The sequence below is a fragment of the Patella vulgata genome, chromosome 6, assembly GCF_932274485.2.
Source record: "Patella vulgata chromosome 6, xgPatVulg1.2, whole genome shotgun sequence".
Lineage (NCBI taxonomy): Eukaryota > Metazoa > Mollusca > Gastropoda > Patellidae > Patella > Patella vulgata.
Genome location: NC_065884.2, coordinates 36,183,505 through 36,201,317, shown reverse-complemented (window position 1 = coordinate 36,201,317; position 17,813 = coordinate 36,183,505). Strand labels below are relative to the sequence as shown.

Here is a 17,813-nt window from a genome sequence, read left to right as displayed (position 1 = left end):
GGAAACTGCAGGCTTTTCAAGTGGAATATTGCCAACCAAATTGATGGTCATCGAGAATATGATGTACCTACTTAGACCGACTAGGGCTGGACAAGATCAGAGAAGTAAGGACTCTGCTGCATCTATTCTATCAGAAATTTTACAAGAACATTTAACAAGTCTATTTGAAATATTTTGTGAGGACGAGGATGTTAGAAAGCGTTTAGAAGTAGTGTATGGTGTCAAGATGACCGAAAATGAATGGGAATTCCTACAAGATCAGTGCAATCAGCCAAAAAATGTTTTGTGAAAGTTTCGTCGACAAAAAATGGGCGAAGACAATAGAAAGACGAAATGAGAGCTAAAGTAGAAGCAGAAAACAGTCTGAGTTAGCAGTAGACTTTAGGACTCTTTGAGATGAAGATGTAGATGATGTGAAACTATCCCCAAGTAATATTGATTATGAGCCACTAGGTTAAGATGAGCCTACATCTTCCATTAAAAAACGACGTAAATTGGATCCGAGACAGATTCGCTTTAAAGGTGATAAGGTATGTGTTTCTGACATATGGTATGAGCTTTTGAGCTTGTCCATGGTTTCATACACTTCAGGGTTGGTCTTTCTGATGCTAAGTCTGATATGTTGGTATTGTCTGGGCATATTATCACCTGTAAAGCGAATCTTTTCGGATCCAATTTGCATCGTTTTTGTATTGGAAGATGTAGGCCCATCTTGATCTAGTGGCTCATAATCGATATCACTTTGGGATAGTTTCACATCATCTTCATCTTAGTCGGTCTAAGTAGGTACATCATATTCTCGATGACCATCAATTTGGTTGGCAATATTCCACTTGAAAAGCCTGCAGTTTCCACATACTGGATGTCTGCCAGATCTTTCCTGGCTGAAATTTGAGTTTGTGTTTTTGATAAGCTGTACATGTTGGAGGTTACACATAGGACGACATCACTAGTACACTATGAAAACAACATCTGAAAGTACACAAATGTTACGCCAATGTTAATGTGCGAATCGTGCATGGGATGAGACAACTGCAGTGCATACATCTAATTAATCTAATTACATGATAGACACAGTTATTACCATTACATGGACATCATATTAGCATTTTAAGTTCTAAATTTGAGAGTTTTTTTCAAGTTGTCACCTGATTATGTATGAGTTTGTACCAAATGGCGGCCATGTTTGTATCCACCATCTTGAATTTCTGCCATATTGGATGGTCGAAATTATCTTTCAAGATCCGATTCAGACTTTGTAGCAACGAAAACCTATAAAAAGACATATTACAAGCCATATATTCGAAATAAACAAAGTGCTCGAGCAAAATGGAGGCTATTTTGACCGCCATTTTGGAATATCAAAAATAATTATGTAATCAATAATTAGTCTCGCCATCATTGAAAACCTGTAAAAAGGCAACATACACGCCACCTTTGACATATTTCTGAGGAGTTTTACGCCAAAACAGCATTCTGGGAGCGAAAATAGGGGTAGGAACTTTCAGGGGGCATGTACAGGGGGGTTAGAGGGGTCCGATCCCAAAATTTTTTGTTGTTAAATAATCAGTATAGTAGGCCTCATGTTTCTAAGGGATCCTCGATCGAAAGTAAAATTATCAACCCCCCCCTATTTATAACCCAAAGATCTCAGTTCCTTTCGATAATCGCACATATCGGACCATAACTTCCTGAATAATGGCCCCTGACTGACGAAAAATCGCAATTTTAGCTTGAGGTTCTTCTAGAGGTCACAATTATTATCCTATTTAAAACACGTTTGAATATATCACCTTTACACCCTAAAGATGGTTGGGTTCAAATTTCGTGAAAATTGGACCAAAACTGACAGACAAAATGGCCGCCCCTAGTACTAAAATAGCGTAAAAATATGTTATATCAAGGTTGTGGACTCTCTAGAGGTCACAATGTTCTGATTTTGATGAAACTTGAAATGTAAGTTTATAACCCAAAGATCTCAGTTCCTTTCGATATTCGGACATATCGGACCGTAACTTCCTGAATAATGGCCCCTGATTGTACGAAAAATCACGTTTTTAGCTTGAGGTTCCTCTAGAGGTCACAATTATTATCCGAAATAAAAAAAACGTTTGAATATATCCCCTTTACACCCTAAGGATGGTTGGGTTCAAATTTCGTGAAAATTGGACCAAAACTGACAGACAAAATGGCCGCCCCTAAAATAGCGTAAAAATATGGTATATCAATGTTGTGGACACTCTAGAGGTGACAATTTTGTTCTGATTTTTGATGAAACTTGAAATGGAAGTTTATAACCCAAAGATTTTGGTTTCTTTGCTCATATCGGATCGTAACATCCTGAATTATGGCCCCTGATTGTACGAAAAATCGCTTTTTGTTTAGCTTGTTCTCTATCCATCTCTTGCAAAATGTGGGCGTATCCTGCCTGGAAGTCGCTGGTTAACATTTGTAACACATGGTAACAAATGTATAAATGGAATTGATATTGCTGGATTTGGTTGATTCTGCATCCATTTTATAACATGTGTGCAATGCTTATGCGGAAATCTGTTTTATCGGTGACATACATTCAAGGGTAACGTGGCACCGATTAAATCTGTCGTTACTCGTCGCAGTTCTAGTTTTATGATTTTTATTGATTTTATTATTTTTTTGTGAACCTTAGGGGCGCTTACTTGGTCTCAAGGGCGCTTAGTTGGTCTTAGGAATGCTTAGTTGATCTCAGGGGCACTTTAGTTGGTCTCATGTAATCCTTGCATGGATGTAGAGCATCCAAAAACATTTAGAAGAGACAGAAAAAATCTTAAATTGCTTAAATTGACAATGTTTAACAATATTTGTAACATCGACGGGAAATCTTGCTTTGTTCTTTTCGTTGAATAAGCAGATTGTTTTCCCTCTAGTAGATAGGATGGAGCTTAACCTTGCAATAACTAGACATGTTCAATGTTATTAAACTCTTTTGCTGGTTTACACTAGTTTTAGTAGAAATCATATAGAGCAGTGGGGTGGGTTTTCTGTGCAATAACAACAAGCATGTTACAAGTCATTTATAGTACGCTTCATTCGTTAACAGGTTTAACATCTCGACCTACGGTCTTGATGTTTAAACCTGTTAACTCATGAAAGCCGTGCTATAAATATAACTTAACTTTGCACATTGACTTGACAACTATGTGGGGACTAAGGTACACATGCAAAAGGCACTCAGTGATACTATACACAATACACAGGCAATGCTCAATTATGACCCAAAGGACCCAAACCAAAAGGGAGACAGACTTCGAATGATTCTTTAAATTGGTTATTCTGGTTCACAACAGGTTCAGAGTTGATAAACTTTACTACGAACATCAAAGTAAACAATTCAGTGTTATATACACTGAAAAGACATAAGACTTTGTGTAAATAATATGCAAACAAAAATATAGTATTTTAGACAAATGTACATGACAAAACCTCATCCAAATTGAAGAAGATTTTAATGTACACATTAATTGGCTATACTATGCAAACATACTTAATCGACAGCAGTAAACAACTAATGGGATCTCTAATCGGACGTGTACAAATATACCCGAATCGAGTACAACCATACTGTGCGAAATGCGACAACATTCTAAGACACTAAACAGATCTGCTGTGACCGATGGCGGAACGTTTTCTAAACAAATTATTATCATGTATTTATACTTGTTGTTATTTACAGGTTTCTAAGTCCAATTCTGCTATGTAGTACATTCTTGAAAGCCGGTACCGTGTCGTATCCATTTGGTATATTATCCAACAATGAAAATTCCTCATCCGTGATGACGACTGCGCAAATAAACGTGGCAAGAAATTGACACGGACCCATCATGCTTCTGCCACGACCAACCAAGCACTTGCTACACCCAACGCACTCCAGTCAAGATCTTACTACGCTTATGGCCAAGCTCTAGCTACGCGCAATATGTTCCCACCATGATCTCGCCGTTAGCAGTCAGATCGGGATTCGTTCTCAACACACTCCTGTGACATGCTTACCAGGCACAAGAGGCTCTCTCTCATTAACTTTCAAAGCAGAGAACAATCAAAGACAAGCAATCAAGAACAATTTTTAGTTTTCTTGACGTTTCCTCTTTGGACGCTAAGTTGGAGCTGACGGATGAGGTTCAGTATCGTCTCTATATATACTTAAAGGTCGAAACAGTGTAGCCAGCATGTGGCCAGGAGCTTCATTCCAGCCTGGCGCCAACGTGGTTCAGGGTGGTGGGGACGTGGCTGTAAATGAAATACTTGCTAAGAAGCCCCCATAGCGTAGATTATGTTATTAACTGACTTCCAAGCTGATTGTGGAACGAGCATGTGGCCGGTTACTTTGACATCACTGCCACCAGTTATTGCAATAGTAGATGGCAGAGATGTCATAAATGACGGGTAACGTCGTCATTTAAGTTGTGACATAGTTTTTTTTTTCCAACGTAACAGCATTCCTCTCAATGACTTCTTCCACACGCAGCTTGGGGTCAGTTGATAATATAATCAACGCCACAAAGGTTTCTTAAAGCAGGTATTACAATTTCATTTGCAGTCCTGGTTTTTATTTCTTAGTATACTGCTTTATATTTCATATCATACATTTCTGTTCTATTTTGATCTATTATTAATTCTCACATTTTTAACCATCGGTAATTTTGTATCTATAACTGACAGACAACATAAACTGAAAGTCTTAATGACACCACCAAGTCTTAAAATCAGACTTGAGTACAACTACTACAACGCAATCAACCAAGTAAATGTGCTATTTTCCTGGAAAATCGATATTAGTGGTCAGCTCAGATTAAGTATTTTCATTGTTATATAATATAGGTAATGGGTAAAACACACCACTGCGTCCAGGAACAAACTACCTTAAACTTATACATAGCAGATTGGTTTCAGAAACCTTTTCAGTAATGTATTTAAGAAACATCCCGCCACAAATGGCAGCCATATTCTAAATATGTTAACATGTGATTATTTTACACAATTGTAAACGGCAGAAATGGAATCTGCGCCCAAAACCATATATCCTGATACCATAGTCGACTACTTAATCAATATCAGCACATCATCCCATTTTGCCGCCAAAAATATCCGCAATCTTGGAAATATGCAAAATATGTGAACATGCGATCGTTTTATACAATTGTAAACAACAGAAATGGAATTTCCGCCCCAAAAACATATATCCTGTTACCATAGCCGACTACTTAATCAATATCAGCACATCATCCCATTTTCCTGCCAAAAAATGCGGCCATTAGTACCTTTGAAATATGCAAAGTAGGTGAACTTGTGATCATTTCACACAGTTGTAACTGGCAGAAATAGAATCTGTGCCGTTGAAAACATATATATTGACACCAAAGACGACTACTTAATCAATCAGCACACCGTCCCATTTTCCCCGCCAAAAATGGCATATGCAAAATAGGTGAACATTTGATCATTTTAAACATTTGTAACCATTAGAAATGGAATCTGTGCCCCTGAAAACATATGTATTGACACCAAACACTTCTACTTAATCAAAATCAACACATCGTCCGATTTTCCCGCCAAAAATGGTGGCCATTTTGGAAATATCTTCACGATGTGATGGAAAACTATCTGAAATATAGTCACACCCCATGCCAATATTAATATATTGCCAAATCACAGCTGATATGTCGATAACATTATAAATAAGGTGAAAATAAAAAAGTAAGTTGGAATTGCAAAATGGCTACCCTCAAATAATGGCCTCCCATACCATGAAGACCTACTCAGAAAAAATGTCAACATTGGTTTTTTGTCATTAAACATCAAAACCTTCAAATAAGGCTTATTCCACGATTTCTACCCAAAAAGCCGACGGTTGGGAATTATGTAACAAACAGAATCAGACTATTAGGGTCACTGGAAACATGAGTGATCTAGGGCGACAATTTATAATGTATTTGATCTCGCAAAACAATGTTTGTAAGGACTCGTCATGGAGTTTGATTGATTGTTCCTGCAGCAACGAATACAGGATCTTTTTCACGATTCGGATAATTCTCTCCCACACACCTCCGAATTGTGAACCATTGCCTTGGGAGTACTGAACTCAAATTTAATATTCTCCAGTAACATGGTCTGGTGAATAACACACTGGTTCCACTTATCAATCTCTGTCTTTAACTCACGTTGTGCTCCAATTAAACTAGTACCATTGATGCACCTTAAAACTGCAATTCTACATCTTCTTATTGCACTATTAAAATTGAATGGTCACAATGGTTACAAATTTTTAAACAAGGATTTGATATTAAATGAATGTGAAAGAAATTAGTGCTAAATACACAAGATTACTCGGATTACAGTGAGAAATGCCTCATGTTTCTGTTAACACACATTAAATATAATTAGTATCTCATTCTTTAATCTAAATGCATCGTTAACATTAGAGAAAAAAAGGCCTATCGAGAATAAACAATTTCCAGTGACAAAATCTAGAGTTAATGACCTTGATCACTTTGTAAACACATATCTGTACTCTAGCAGGAAAAGAATAGAAAATGCGAAAACCTTTCATTTTTATAGCCCAGATCACAAAGCTGTTGAAGAGGTGGGGGAGGTCTTTTGTGACACTTAAAACCTTAGCAATGCACTTATCGATTGGATGTGTATGCATTTCTCTTACTGTGGTTATGGAAAATCACTAATTATTACAGGCTGTTTATTATGTTTGACTGTGTTTTATTGTTTTTGTTCATGTAGTTTTTATGTATAGTTTAGTTTGTGTTTTGTCTGTAAGCACAGATTCAATGTCTTTCACCACATGAATATATATAGTGTGGAAATATTTTAATGTTATGTCTGTTGTGTTTTTTTCTGGTGTATTATTTATTATGTTATTTTATGCTACTGAGCAGAACAGAAAATGTTATCTCCCAGCACAAGCAAATGTTTTATGCATATCTAAAAATAATCCCACAAAATGTAACAATAAGAAAACACCCACTGTTCGCTGTTGAAATGATTAATATAAAAAAAAACTTCTGTGCTTTAAAACAGTGTCTGAGAAACAGATGTGATTGTATGTTTCCGTCGCCCCTGTCCGTCATCCACAATTTCTTGTGAACAGACTACATTTATCATCTGATTGTTTTGAAATTGATATGTGTTGTTTATATCAATGAGATAAAGAATCCCATTTAATTTCAATAATTTCCATTAATTTCTACTGGAGTTATAGCCCTTGTTTCACTTTGTTGAACCCTGTGAATGCTCTAACGACAAAATGAAATTTATATGCATCATTTGAAGAAGTCTATTGAATTTCAATAATTTTTGTATATTACTTCCAGAGTTAAGGCCCTTGTTTCAATTTGTAGCAACTTGTGAACCCTCAAAGGATAGAAATTATAATCTGATCTGTATGAAATTGTCTTGTAAATGCCCCCATTTACCTACAAAAGAATAAATATGCGGCAACCCTTGTCGACGATTTAGCTGCTGTGGGCGTATGTGTCGTTACCTGAGAACCTATTTGTTTTATACGCCCACATGGAAATGTGAGAAACTTCCAATCAATAGAAACAGGTAACACAAACCAATTACAGACGGTTTGATGGGATCAATTTTGACTAAGTCAAAATGATGCATTTGATATTCAAATAATTTGATATACAATAATTAGGGTTTCACACTGTGAAACACTATTGTTTTTGTTAAAATTATTATTCTTATTCTTATTATTCTTCTTTTGTTTTGAGTAGATCTCAGCAACTGATTATCGGATCGTTACGATTTCTTCGGTTTTATCGGAAAAGTGGGTGTGACTTAGAGGATAAAGCTATTTTGAACGTTCTGCGACAATGCGAAATGTCCGAAATCACCGAAGCTATCGTTTTTAGAAATATTGCAGTAATTTTAACAATAATCATTGGATTTTAACTTTCGATGCATTTTGGCATAGCCGGAGACGGGGCACATAGATACGCTACTTTTGATTTTTGATTTTCGGCAAATCTTCGCAGATATTAGGCGCTAAATTTAGAAAATTTAAATTTTTACAAAAAACTTTTTTATTTATGAATATTTTTTAGTCGTGTTTTACACAAATATGACGAGTCCTCTGACTTGGGCAAAAATGTGAAAATGTTTTGTCTCGGTAATTTTCCTTGGCCCCCATTGGCTAATTCAGTTTTTCAGTCCTAGATAAATTATTTATTGTTCGATTTGTATAAAACAAAGTTCATATGCTCCGTTGTCTCAATTGTCATTTTTTTTGTTACCAATAGTGTTATCTGTCGGCACCGGAAGTGGCGTAAATTGACAAAAAACTACAATTTTGACAATTAGGTACCATTTTTCGAAAGCAAATATTATTTTTTTCAAATCTGGTATAACTGAAATTGTGCGCCCTTTAAAGGCGCACGAAATGTTGGGACCAGTTTTTTTAATTTCGATTCCGTTTTCGGGCTATTTCGATTCAAAGGTGAAAAAAGGTGTAAAATTCAGCTATTTACAACCCATCCAGCGTTTTCATATTTTAAAATATTACTTCGTAACTTTCATAAACTCGTAGCAATAATCTATACGGAGAGAATGTATTTGAAAATTAATTTGTAATATGCGCAGTTGCCGAGAAATGGGCAATTTTGCATGAGTCACTTTTTACGCTAGTTTGCCTGTAAAAGAGTCAATTATTATTCGATTTTCATAAAAGTGACACCATTTGATGTGTAATGTCAATTTTAACTAGGTCAAACCAATTTAACATTTTCAATATCACCGGAAATGACGTAATTTGGGCAAAAATTGTATTTATAGCCTTCGAAACCAGTAATTTATTCAAATGAGTCATATTTGTTATTTGTTTAAAATTTTGATATTTGATTCAAATCAACTAATACAATGAACCCTTACGATCATATAGATATCACAAAATGGTTTCTAACTTGTTCAGTTGCGGAGAAATAGGCAATTTTCAACAGGTCACTTTTTAAGGTTTTTTGTCAATAAAAGTGTCAATTATTATTCGATTTTCATGAAATTTTCACTGTGTGATACATAATGCCATTTACGATTTCATACAAGTAATTTAAGATTTTCATTATCACCGGAAGTAACGTCATTTTGGCAAAAACTGTATTTTTAGCCTTCAAAACAGATATTTTATTCAAATGAATCAGATTTGTAATGTTTTTAAAATTATGATATTTAATTCCAATCAACAAATAGAATGAACTCATTCGATCATACAGATACCTCAAAATGGTTTCTAACTTGTACGGTTGCAGAGAAATAGGCGATTTTCTACAAGTCATTTTTCAAGGTTTTTGGTCTATAAAGGTGGCAATTATTATAGGATTTACATAAAATTTTCACCATGTGATGATGCTATTTCTGATTTCATAAACCAATTTAACATTTTCATTATCACCGGAAGTAATGTAATTTTGACAGGATCACTGACATGTAGCAAATGAATTGATTGCTGGATTTGGTTGTTTCTGCGTCCATTTTATTTCATGTGTGCAATGCTTATGTGGAAACCTGTTTAACGGTTTCATTGGTACCGGAAGTGACATAAGTTCAAGGGTAACGTGGCACCGGTGAAACCCGTCATTACTGCTTCGCAGTTCTAGTTGATATACAATATCAAAATAAAATCGTTTTATCCAACGTTTCGTCAGTAAAAATACTAACTGGAAGTCAGTTGTGACACCATAGGAAGTTATGACATCATAGGAATGATGACGTCATGGACTTGATATGTGTTGTTTATATCAATGAGATAAAGAATCACATTTAATTTCAATCATTTCCATTAATTTCTACTGGAGTTATAGCCCTTGTTTCACTTTGTTGAACCCTGTGAATGCTCCAACGACAAAATGAAATTTATATGCATCATTTGAAGAAGTCTATTGAATTTCAATAATTTTTGTATATTACTTCCAGAGTTAAGGCCCTTGTTTCAATCTGTAGCAACTTGTGAACCCTCAAAGGATAGAAATTATAATCTGATCTGTATGAAAGTGTCTTGTAAATGCCCCCATTTACCTACAAAAGAATAAATATGCGGCAACCCTTGTCGACGATTTAGCTGCTGTGGGCGTATGTGTCGTTATCTGAGAACCTATCTGTTTTATACGCCCACATGGAAATGTGAGAAACTTCCAATCAATAGAAACAGGTAACACAAACCAATTACAGACGGTTTGATGGGATTAATTTTGACTAAGTCAAAATGATGCATTTGATATTCAAATAATTTGATATACAATAATTGATATACAATATCAAAATAACATCGTTTTATCCAACGTTTCGTCAGTAAAAATACTAACTGGAAGTCAATTGTGACACCATAGGAAGTTATGACATCATAGGAATGATGACGTCATGGACTTGATATGTGTTGTTTATATCAATGAGATAAAGAATCCTATTTAATTTCAATAATTTCCATTAATTTCTACTGGAGTTATAGCCTTTGTTTCACTTTGTCGAACCCTATGAATGCTCCAACGACAAAATGAAATTTATATGCATCATTTGAAGAAGTTGATTGAATTTCAACAATTTTTGTATATTACTTCCAGAGTTAAGGCCCTTGTTTCAATTTGTAGCACCTTGTAAACCCTCAACGGATAGAAATTATAATCTGATCTGTATGAAATTGTCTTGTAAATGCCCCCATTTACCTACAAAAGAATAAATATGCAGCAACCCTTGTCGACCGCACGGACGATTTAGCTGCTGTGGGCGTATGTTTCGTTGCCTGACAACCTATCTTTTGATATTATATTCTATTAATTATTGTATATCACATGGAAATGTGGTTGTATATAGTAGAGCTGGGCGATATCCCTGGAAACAGATATCGCAATATTTTGTTAAAATATCGCGATATAATCACTATATCACAATATTTTATAAAATGTAAATAATTTCAGTTTATCACTTTTTCTACGCCCACATTGAAATGTGGTCGTATATTGTCGTCGCCCCCGTCCGTTGGTCCACAATTGCTTGTGGACGTTCTAGGGGCTAAAGTTAATATCCAATTGACTTTAAATTTATACACAGTGTTTAAGGTCATGAGACGAAGAATCCTATTGGTTTTCAGCGATTTCCGATAACTGCCAGAGTTATGGCCCTTGATCACTTAAAAAAATCTTATTATCCAATTGACTTCAGATTGATACACAGAGTTTAAGGTCTTGAGACGAACAAGTATATTGATTTTCAATGAATTTTTATGACGTGAACAGCTAAATCCATGATGTTAAAAGTTGCGTATACTAAACATTAGCATGGGGCAGAACTTTATAAAAACCAAACAAATTCTAATAGTTTTCTGATAATTACTTAATGAGTTGTTACTCTTAATCAACTCTTGTTGACTTCCCGGACGATTTAGCTGCTGTGGGCGTATGTTTCGTTGCCTGGCAACCAATCTTTAAATGTGAATAAACATGCTTAAAAAGTTGAAAATACCACCGTAATATTCACTTGACACTTTCTAGTCAATATTATTAAAAGTTTTAGCATAAATACAGTACCAAATTTAATGAGCTAATACAAACATATATCCAATCATAAGGTCCATGATCTAATTATAGCCATGAAGACTTGCTAAAAATAATGGTCTATGTTGTTTATTACAATTTTAATTTCCAGTATATTAATTGTAATATTTTATTTATATTAAGAATATTTACATGAAGGAGGCACAAAAAGCATTTAAAAAAAGCCTTTGTTCTTTCGGCTGTGCATGATTTTTATAACTCTGATTACGGTTGGATGCTATTCATTTACCCTAGCAAACTCTTTTTTATACGCCCACGTTTTCATGTGGACGTATATTGTCGTCGCCCCTATCCGTCTGTCCACAATTGTTTATGGACACTCTACAGGTCACAATTCTTATCCGATTTCAAACTTGAAATATAGGTTTATCTCCTTAAGATCTCGAATCCTTTCGATATTGGCATGTATCGGACCGTAACATCATGGATTATAGTTACTGTACTTGTAACGTTAAACTGTGTCAAAACTATACAGTTATATGGGACAACAATCACTGGTTAATAAACCAGTGATTGTTGTCCCATATAACTGTATAGTTTTGTTATGTTTCCAATTGCTAAATGCCACTAAAGGATTATGTTAAACTGTGTGTTTAACGTAACAATTGATACAGTCTAAGACTCCTTACACAAGTTCAAATAGGTTCAAACACACAATTGTCAACACATATCAGTACAGTTTGTATTGGAATAAGTAATTCTATGACAAATAGTGAAGATTGGGCCACTAAAATAGTTACCGAACAGTTTTTCTTTGTGGTTATGCGTTCTACATTTGCATAGCGATGTTTCTTGTAATGACCTATTATGCAAGCCGCCATGACACCGGCCAGCTGAAATTTCAAGTAGCAGTTAGGTTTCATCAAATCATATAATTATGGGAATTGATTTATTATATGTTAAACTATGTGCAGTACTGTTTTGGGTCAGTTTATGTGTAAATTAAGGGAGCTATAGGCCAGTAACCTTTTTGTAGTCATTTGACTAAAAAACTTGCGCAAAGGAACTCTCTAGGACGAGCCACTACTGTGGCTGGAGTAAGGCGGAAGATATCAGTAGTGGAACCATTTCTACATGAATTATGGCCCCTGATTGTACGATAAATCGCGTTTTTAGCTTGTGGACCCTGTAGAGGGCACAATTTTTATCCGCTTTTGTTAAAAATTGAAATGTAAGTTTATAACCCAAAGATCTTGGTTCCTTTCGATATTCGCGCATATCAGACCGTAACTTCCTGAATTATGGCCCATGATTGTCTGAAAAATCGCGTTTTTACCTTGTGGACCCTATAAAGGTCATAATTTTTATCCGATTTAAAAAAACGTTTTAGTATATCACTGTTACACCCTAAGGCTGGCTGAGTTCGGATTTCATGAAAATCGGACCAAAACTGACAGACAAAATGGCCACCCCTCGTACTCAAATAGCGTAAAAATATGGTATATCAATGTTGTGGACCCTCTAGAGGTCACAATTTTCTTTTGATTTTGATGAAACTTGAAATGTAATTTTATAACTCAAAGATCTTGGGTTCTTTTCCATATGGCCCCAGATTGTACGAAAAATCGCATTTTTAGCTTGAGGTCCCTCTAGATGTCACAATTATTATCCGATTTAAAAAAACGTTCTAATATATCACTGATACACCATAATTTTGGTTGAGTTTGATTCTGATGAAACTTAAAACATATCTTTATATCCCAAAGATCTCAGTCCCTTTTGATATTTGCGCATTTCAGACCATAACTTTCTGGATTATTGCCCCTGATTGTACAAAAAATCCCATTTTCATCTTGTGCAAAATGTGGGCGTAATCCTGCCTGGCAGCCGCTGGTTTTTATACACCCACATAGAAATGTGGATGTATATCGCCCCCGTCCGTACGTTCGTCCGTACGTCCGTCAGTCGTCCACAATTTCTTGTGAACGCTCTAACGCCAAAAGTTATCATCCAATTGTTTTAAAATTGATATATATTGTTTAAATTAGTGAGATGAAGAAGCCTATTTAATTTCAATATTTTCCGTTTATAACGTCTAGATTTATGGCCCTTGTTTCACCTTGTTGAACCTTGTGAACGCTCTAATGCCAAAAGTTAATATACGATCTTTGTGAAATTTATATGCAATATTTAAGTTAGTAAAACGAAGAAGCCTATTGAATTTAAACAATTTCTGTTTATTACGTCTAGAGTTATGGCCCTTGTTTCACTTTATTGAACCTTGTGAATGCTCTAACTCCAAAAGTGATCATCCGATCTTTCTGAAATTTACATGCCTTATTTAAATTAGTGAAACGAAGAAGCCTATTGATTTTCAGCAATTTCCGTTTATTACGTCTAGAGTTATGGCCCTTGTTTCACTTTATTGATCCTTGTGAACGCTCTAATGCAAAAAGTTATCACCCGATCTTTGTGAAATTTATATGCATGATTTAAATTAGTGAAACGAAAAAGCCTATTGAATTTCAGCAATTTACAATAATTACTTCTAGAGTTATTGCCCTTGTTTCACTTTGTTAAACCTTGTTAATGCTCGATTGATGATAGTTATCATCCGATATGTATGAAATTTATATGCATCATTTAAATTTGTGAAACAGGTCTATTGAATTTCAACAATTTCCGTCAATAATTTCTTGAATTATGGCGATTGTGAACGTTTGAATGACAAAAGTGATCATGTGATCTGTATGAAATTTATATGCATTATTTAAATTAGTAAAAGGAAAAAGCCTGTCAAATTTCAACAATTTCTGTAGATTACTTCCAGAGTTGAGACAATTGTTTCAATTTGTAGAACCTTGTGAACCCTAAACAGCAAAAATTATAATCTGATCTGTATGGAACTGTCTTGTAAAGGCCCCCAATTACCTACAAAGGAATAAATATGCGACAACCCTTGACGACCGCTCGGACAATGTTTCGTTGCCTGGCTAACTATCTTTATTTCTGTGATGTTTTATATCGAAAAAACAAAATATCGCCCAGCTCTAGTATATTGCCGTCGCCTCAATCCGTTGGTCTGTCGATCCACAGTCCCCGATTTCTTGTGAACATTCTACAGGCCAAATTTATTATCTGATCAGTTTCAAATTTATATATATTGTTAACATTAGTGAGACAAAGAAGCCTGTTTGATTTCAACAATTTCTGTTAATTACTTCTAGAGTAAAGTTATCTGATCTGTATGAAATTTAAATTAGTAAAACAAAGAAGCTTTTTGAATTTCAAAAATTTCCAGAGTTATGGCCCTTGTTTTACTTTGTTATCATCCGATCTGCATTATATTATATTGGCTTTCTGTTCCTTAAGAATTTTGTGAAATCAATAAAATTGCTTTACTGTCTACAATAACTTACTAGTGTTAGTCACTTCATATTAACAGCACTTGAATATATATTATCTAAAAGATGAAATTTTGTGAAATCAATAAAATTGCTTTACTGTCTACAATAACTTACTAGTGTTAGTCACTTCATATTAACAGCACTTGAATATATATTATCTAAAAGATGAAATAATAGACCCTTCATTTCTTTGTTTCAGAAGGAAGGCTAGTCTTAGTAGTAGTCCCGGTAGCTCTCCATTATCCAGTCCTAAACTTTCACATCGATGTACTCCAACTCACAGTCCATCAGCTACCCCACCTGGCTCACCCGGTATACAAGGTACACCCTGGAAATCAAGACTACATACAATAAAGAATAGTTTTCTGGGCTCACCACGATTCCATCGGCGGAAAATGCAAGGTATACCTTTACCAAACGGTCACTCGGAATATATTGAAATGGGATATTTAGCAGGTGATTTTAAGTTTTGTTGCTAAGCAGCCATGCATGACGAACAAAACAGAGTTATTACTAATTAACCAAACCTTATATTCGCATCATAATAGTCATGCCCGTAGCTAGCAGGTAGGCATGACGAACAAAACAGAGTTCTTACTAATTAACCAAACCTTATATTCCCATCATAATAGTCATGCATGTAGCTAGTGGGTGGGCAAGAGAGGCATGCCCCCCGCCCTGGAAAAAATGGGCGCCCGAAGGCATCCTTTCTATTGGACGCAATACGAAACCAATGACCAACTTGCCCATATATGGACGCCACATAAAGCCGAGTGACATTGGTTGGGTGCCCACGACGAGATTGGCGGGGCCCCCAACCAGTGTCATTGGGTTTATACATGATGGCTGAATGGTTAGCACGAGCGCGCTGTATCATGAGGCCTGTCATTGAGTTAACTGGCGTGGTTTCGAATCCCCGGTTGTACGTGACAAGGAGTAGGGTTGGCTGTCCAACCTCATGGGTTTTCTCCGCGTCCTCCGGTTTCCTCCCACTACTAAACACCCCTACGCACAAGCGAATTATTGAAATAAAATTAAACCATGTGTTAGCCCCGAAATGACCTAGTCGGTGTCGAGTGGACGTTAAACCCCATTTCTCTCTCTCTCTTTGTTTTTCTCATAAATTATTATAGGTAAGCTAAATTTTCATAATGTTCATATCAAAATATCATAATACGCCAATATCGCAAATTCAGCCTCAAAATTGAAATTTTCTGTCATTTTCATAGTTCCTCTCCACAGGTACAAACCCTATTTTCCAAAATTTTCTGGGGGGAGAACACCCTAGACCCTTCTCGGAAGGGAGTCGTGATTGGTGGGGTGCCTCATCCAGGAGATGCGTCCACAGTGGCGAGATTGGTGGGCAGCCCACGAAAAGATCATATAATATAATTGGTTAGGCACCGACGAATGAATTGGGGACCCAAAACAGCGTGATAATCTTCAAAATTCAAACAATTCACACTCTAACCCGATTCCGTACTTCTCGTTTTTCTCATAAATTATTATTTGGTAAGCTAACGTTGTATTCATTCCTTCAAATTTTTGTAATGTTCATATCAAAATATCATAATACGCCAATATCACAAATTCAGCCTCAAAATTGAAATTTTCCGACATTTTCATAGTTCCTCTCCTCCGGTGCTAGCTACGGGCCTGATAGTCAACTCATTTCAAAAAACTTATTATTAACTCATTTCAGTGGTAGAAATACTAATAAAAAATCATATGATATGACTTGAATTTTCAGAGCTTTGAAAATCATTAAGAAGGTGCTATAAAATTGCAAAAAAATCAGTTTGAATCTAGAATTCATTCATCTTAATTTTGGTTTTAATTAATGATAATAGTCCAGTCAAGATGACATATGTGGTCACAGCAATGCTCAAGTCCATTTTAGATGTTCTCATTTTTATACGCCCACATTGAAATGTGGACGTATATTGCCGTCGGTCCATCCGTTCGTCCATCGTCCACAATTTCTTGTGAACGCTTTAAAATTGATGTATGTTGTTACATTAGTGAGATGAAGAAGCCTATTTAATTTCAATAATTTCCATTTATTCCGTCTAGAGTTATGGCCCTTCTTTCACTTTTTTGAGCCTTGTGAACACTCTAATGCCAAAAGTTCACATCCGATCTTTGTGAAATTTATATGGAATATTTAAATTAGTGAAACGAATAAGCCTATTTAATTTCAGCAATTTCCGTCAATTACTTCTAGAGTTATGGCCCATGTTTCACTTTGTTGCACCATGGGAATATTCTAACGCTCTGCTGATCTGTATGAAATTTACATGTGTCATTTAAATTAGTTAAGAGAAGAATCCTATTGAATTTCATCAATTTCGTTTATTACTTCTAGAGTTATGGCCCTTGTTTTACTTTGTTGCACTTTGTGAATGCTCTAACTTCTAAAAGTTAACTGCTGATCTGTATGAAATTTATCTGTGCCATTTAAATTAGTCAAGAGACGAATCCTTTTGAATTTCAGCAATTTCCGTCAATTATTTCTACAGTTATGGCCCTTGTTTCACTTTGTTGCATCATGGGAACACTCTAACGCTCTGCAGATCTGTATGAAATTAACATGTGTCATTTAAATTACTCAAGAGAAGAATCCTGTTGAATTTCAGCAATTTCCGTTTATTACTTCTAGAGATATACAACTGGCGGTAGTTTTTTCTTTGATGTCCATAGCAGTTATATCTCATAACAACCTGTCATGACGTCATCATAGGTTGATATATTCGTTCATATCAACCGCTGATGACGTAGATGATCGAAATAATACAAAAAACACAGAAATAAATTTTTATTCTTTTGACAATTAAAAATTGTTATGGCAGTACACTTTGTAACATTCAGG

General features: G+C 35.4%; 1 protein-coding gene across 6 annotated transcripts in view; it reads left to right on the top strand.

Annotated features, from left to right (window-relative positions):
* Nucleotides 1–17,813, top strand: part of LOC126825386 (serine/threonine-protein kinase BRSK2) — a 695,489-nt gene that overhangs the window by 474,057 nt on the left and 203,619 nt on the right. For 4 of the 6 annotated variants that reach the window (XM_056101811.1, XM_050555009.2, XM_050555005.2 and 1 more), the window contains one exon: nt 15,144–15,400. In XM_056101811.1, coding sequence (XP_055957786.1) covers nt 15,144–15,400 — 257 coding nt within the window. Of the gene's footprint in view, nt 1–15,143; nt 15,401–17,813 lie in introns of those variants that run through there. The other 2 variants (XM_050555008.2, XM_050555010.2) reach the window with 2 other exon arrangements.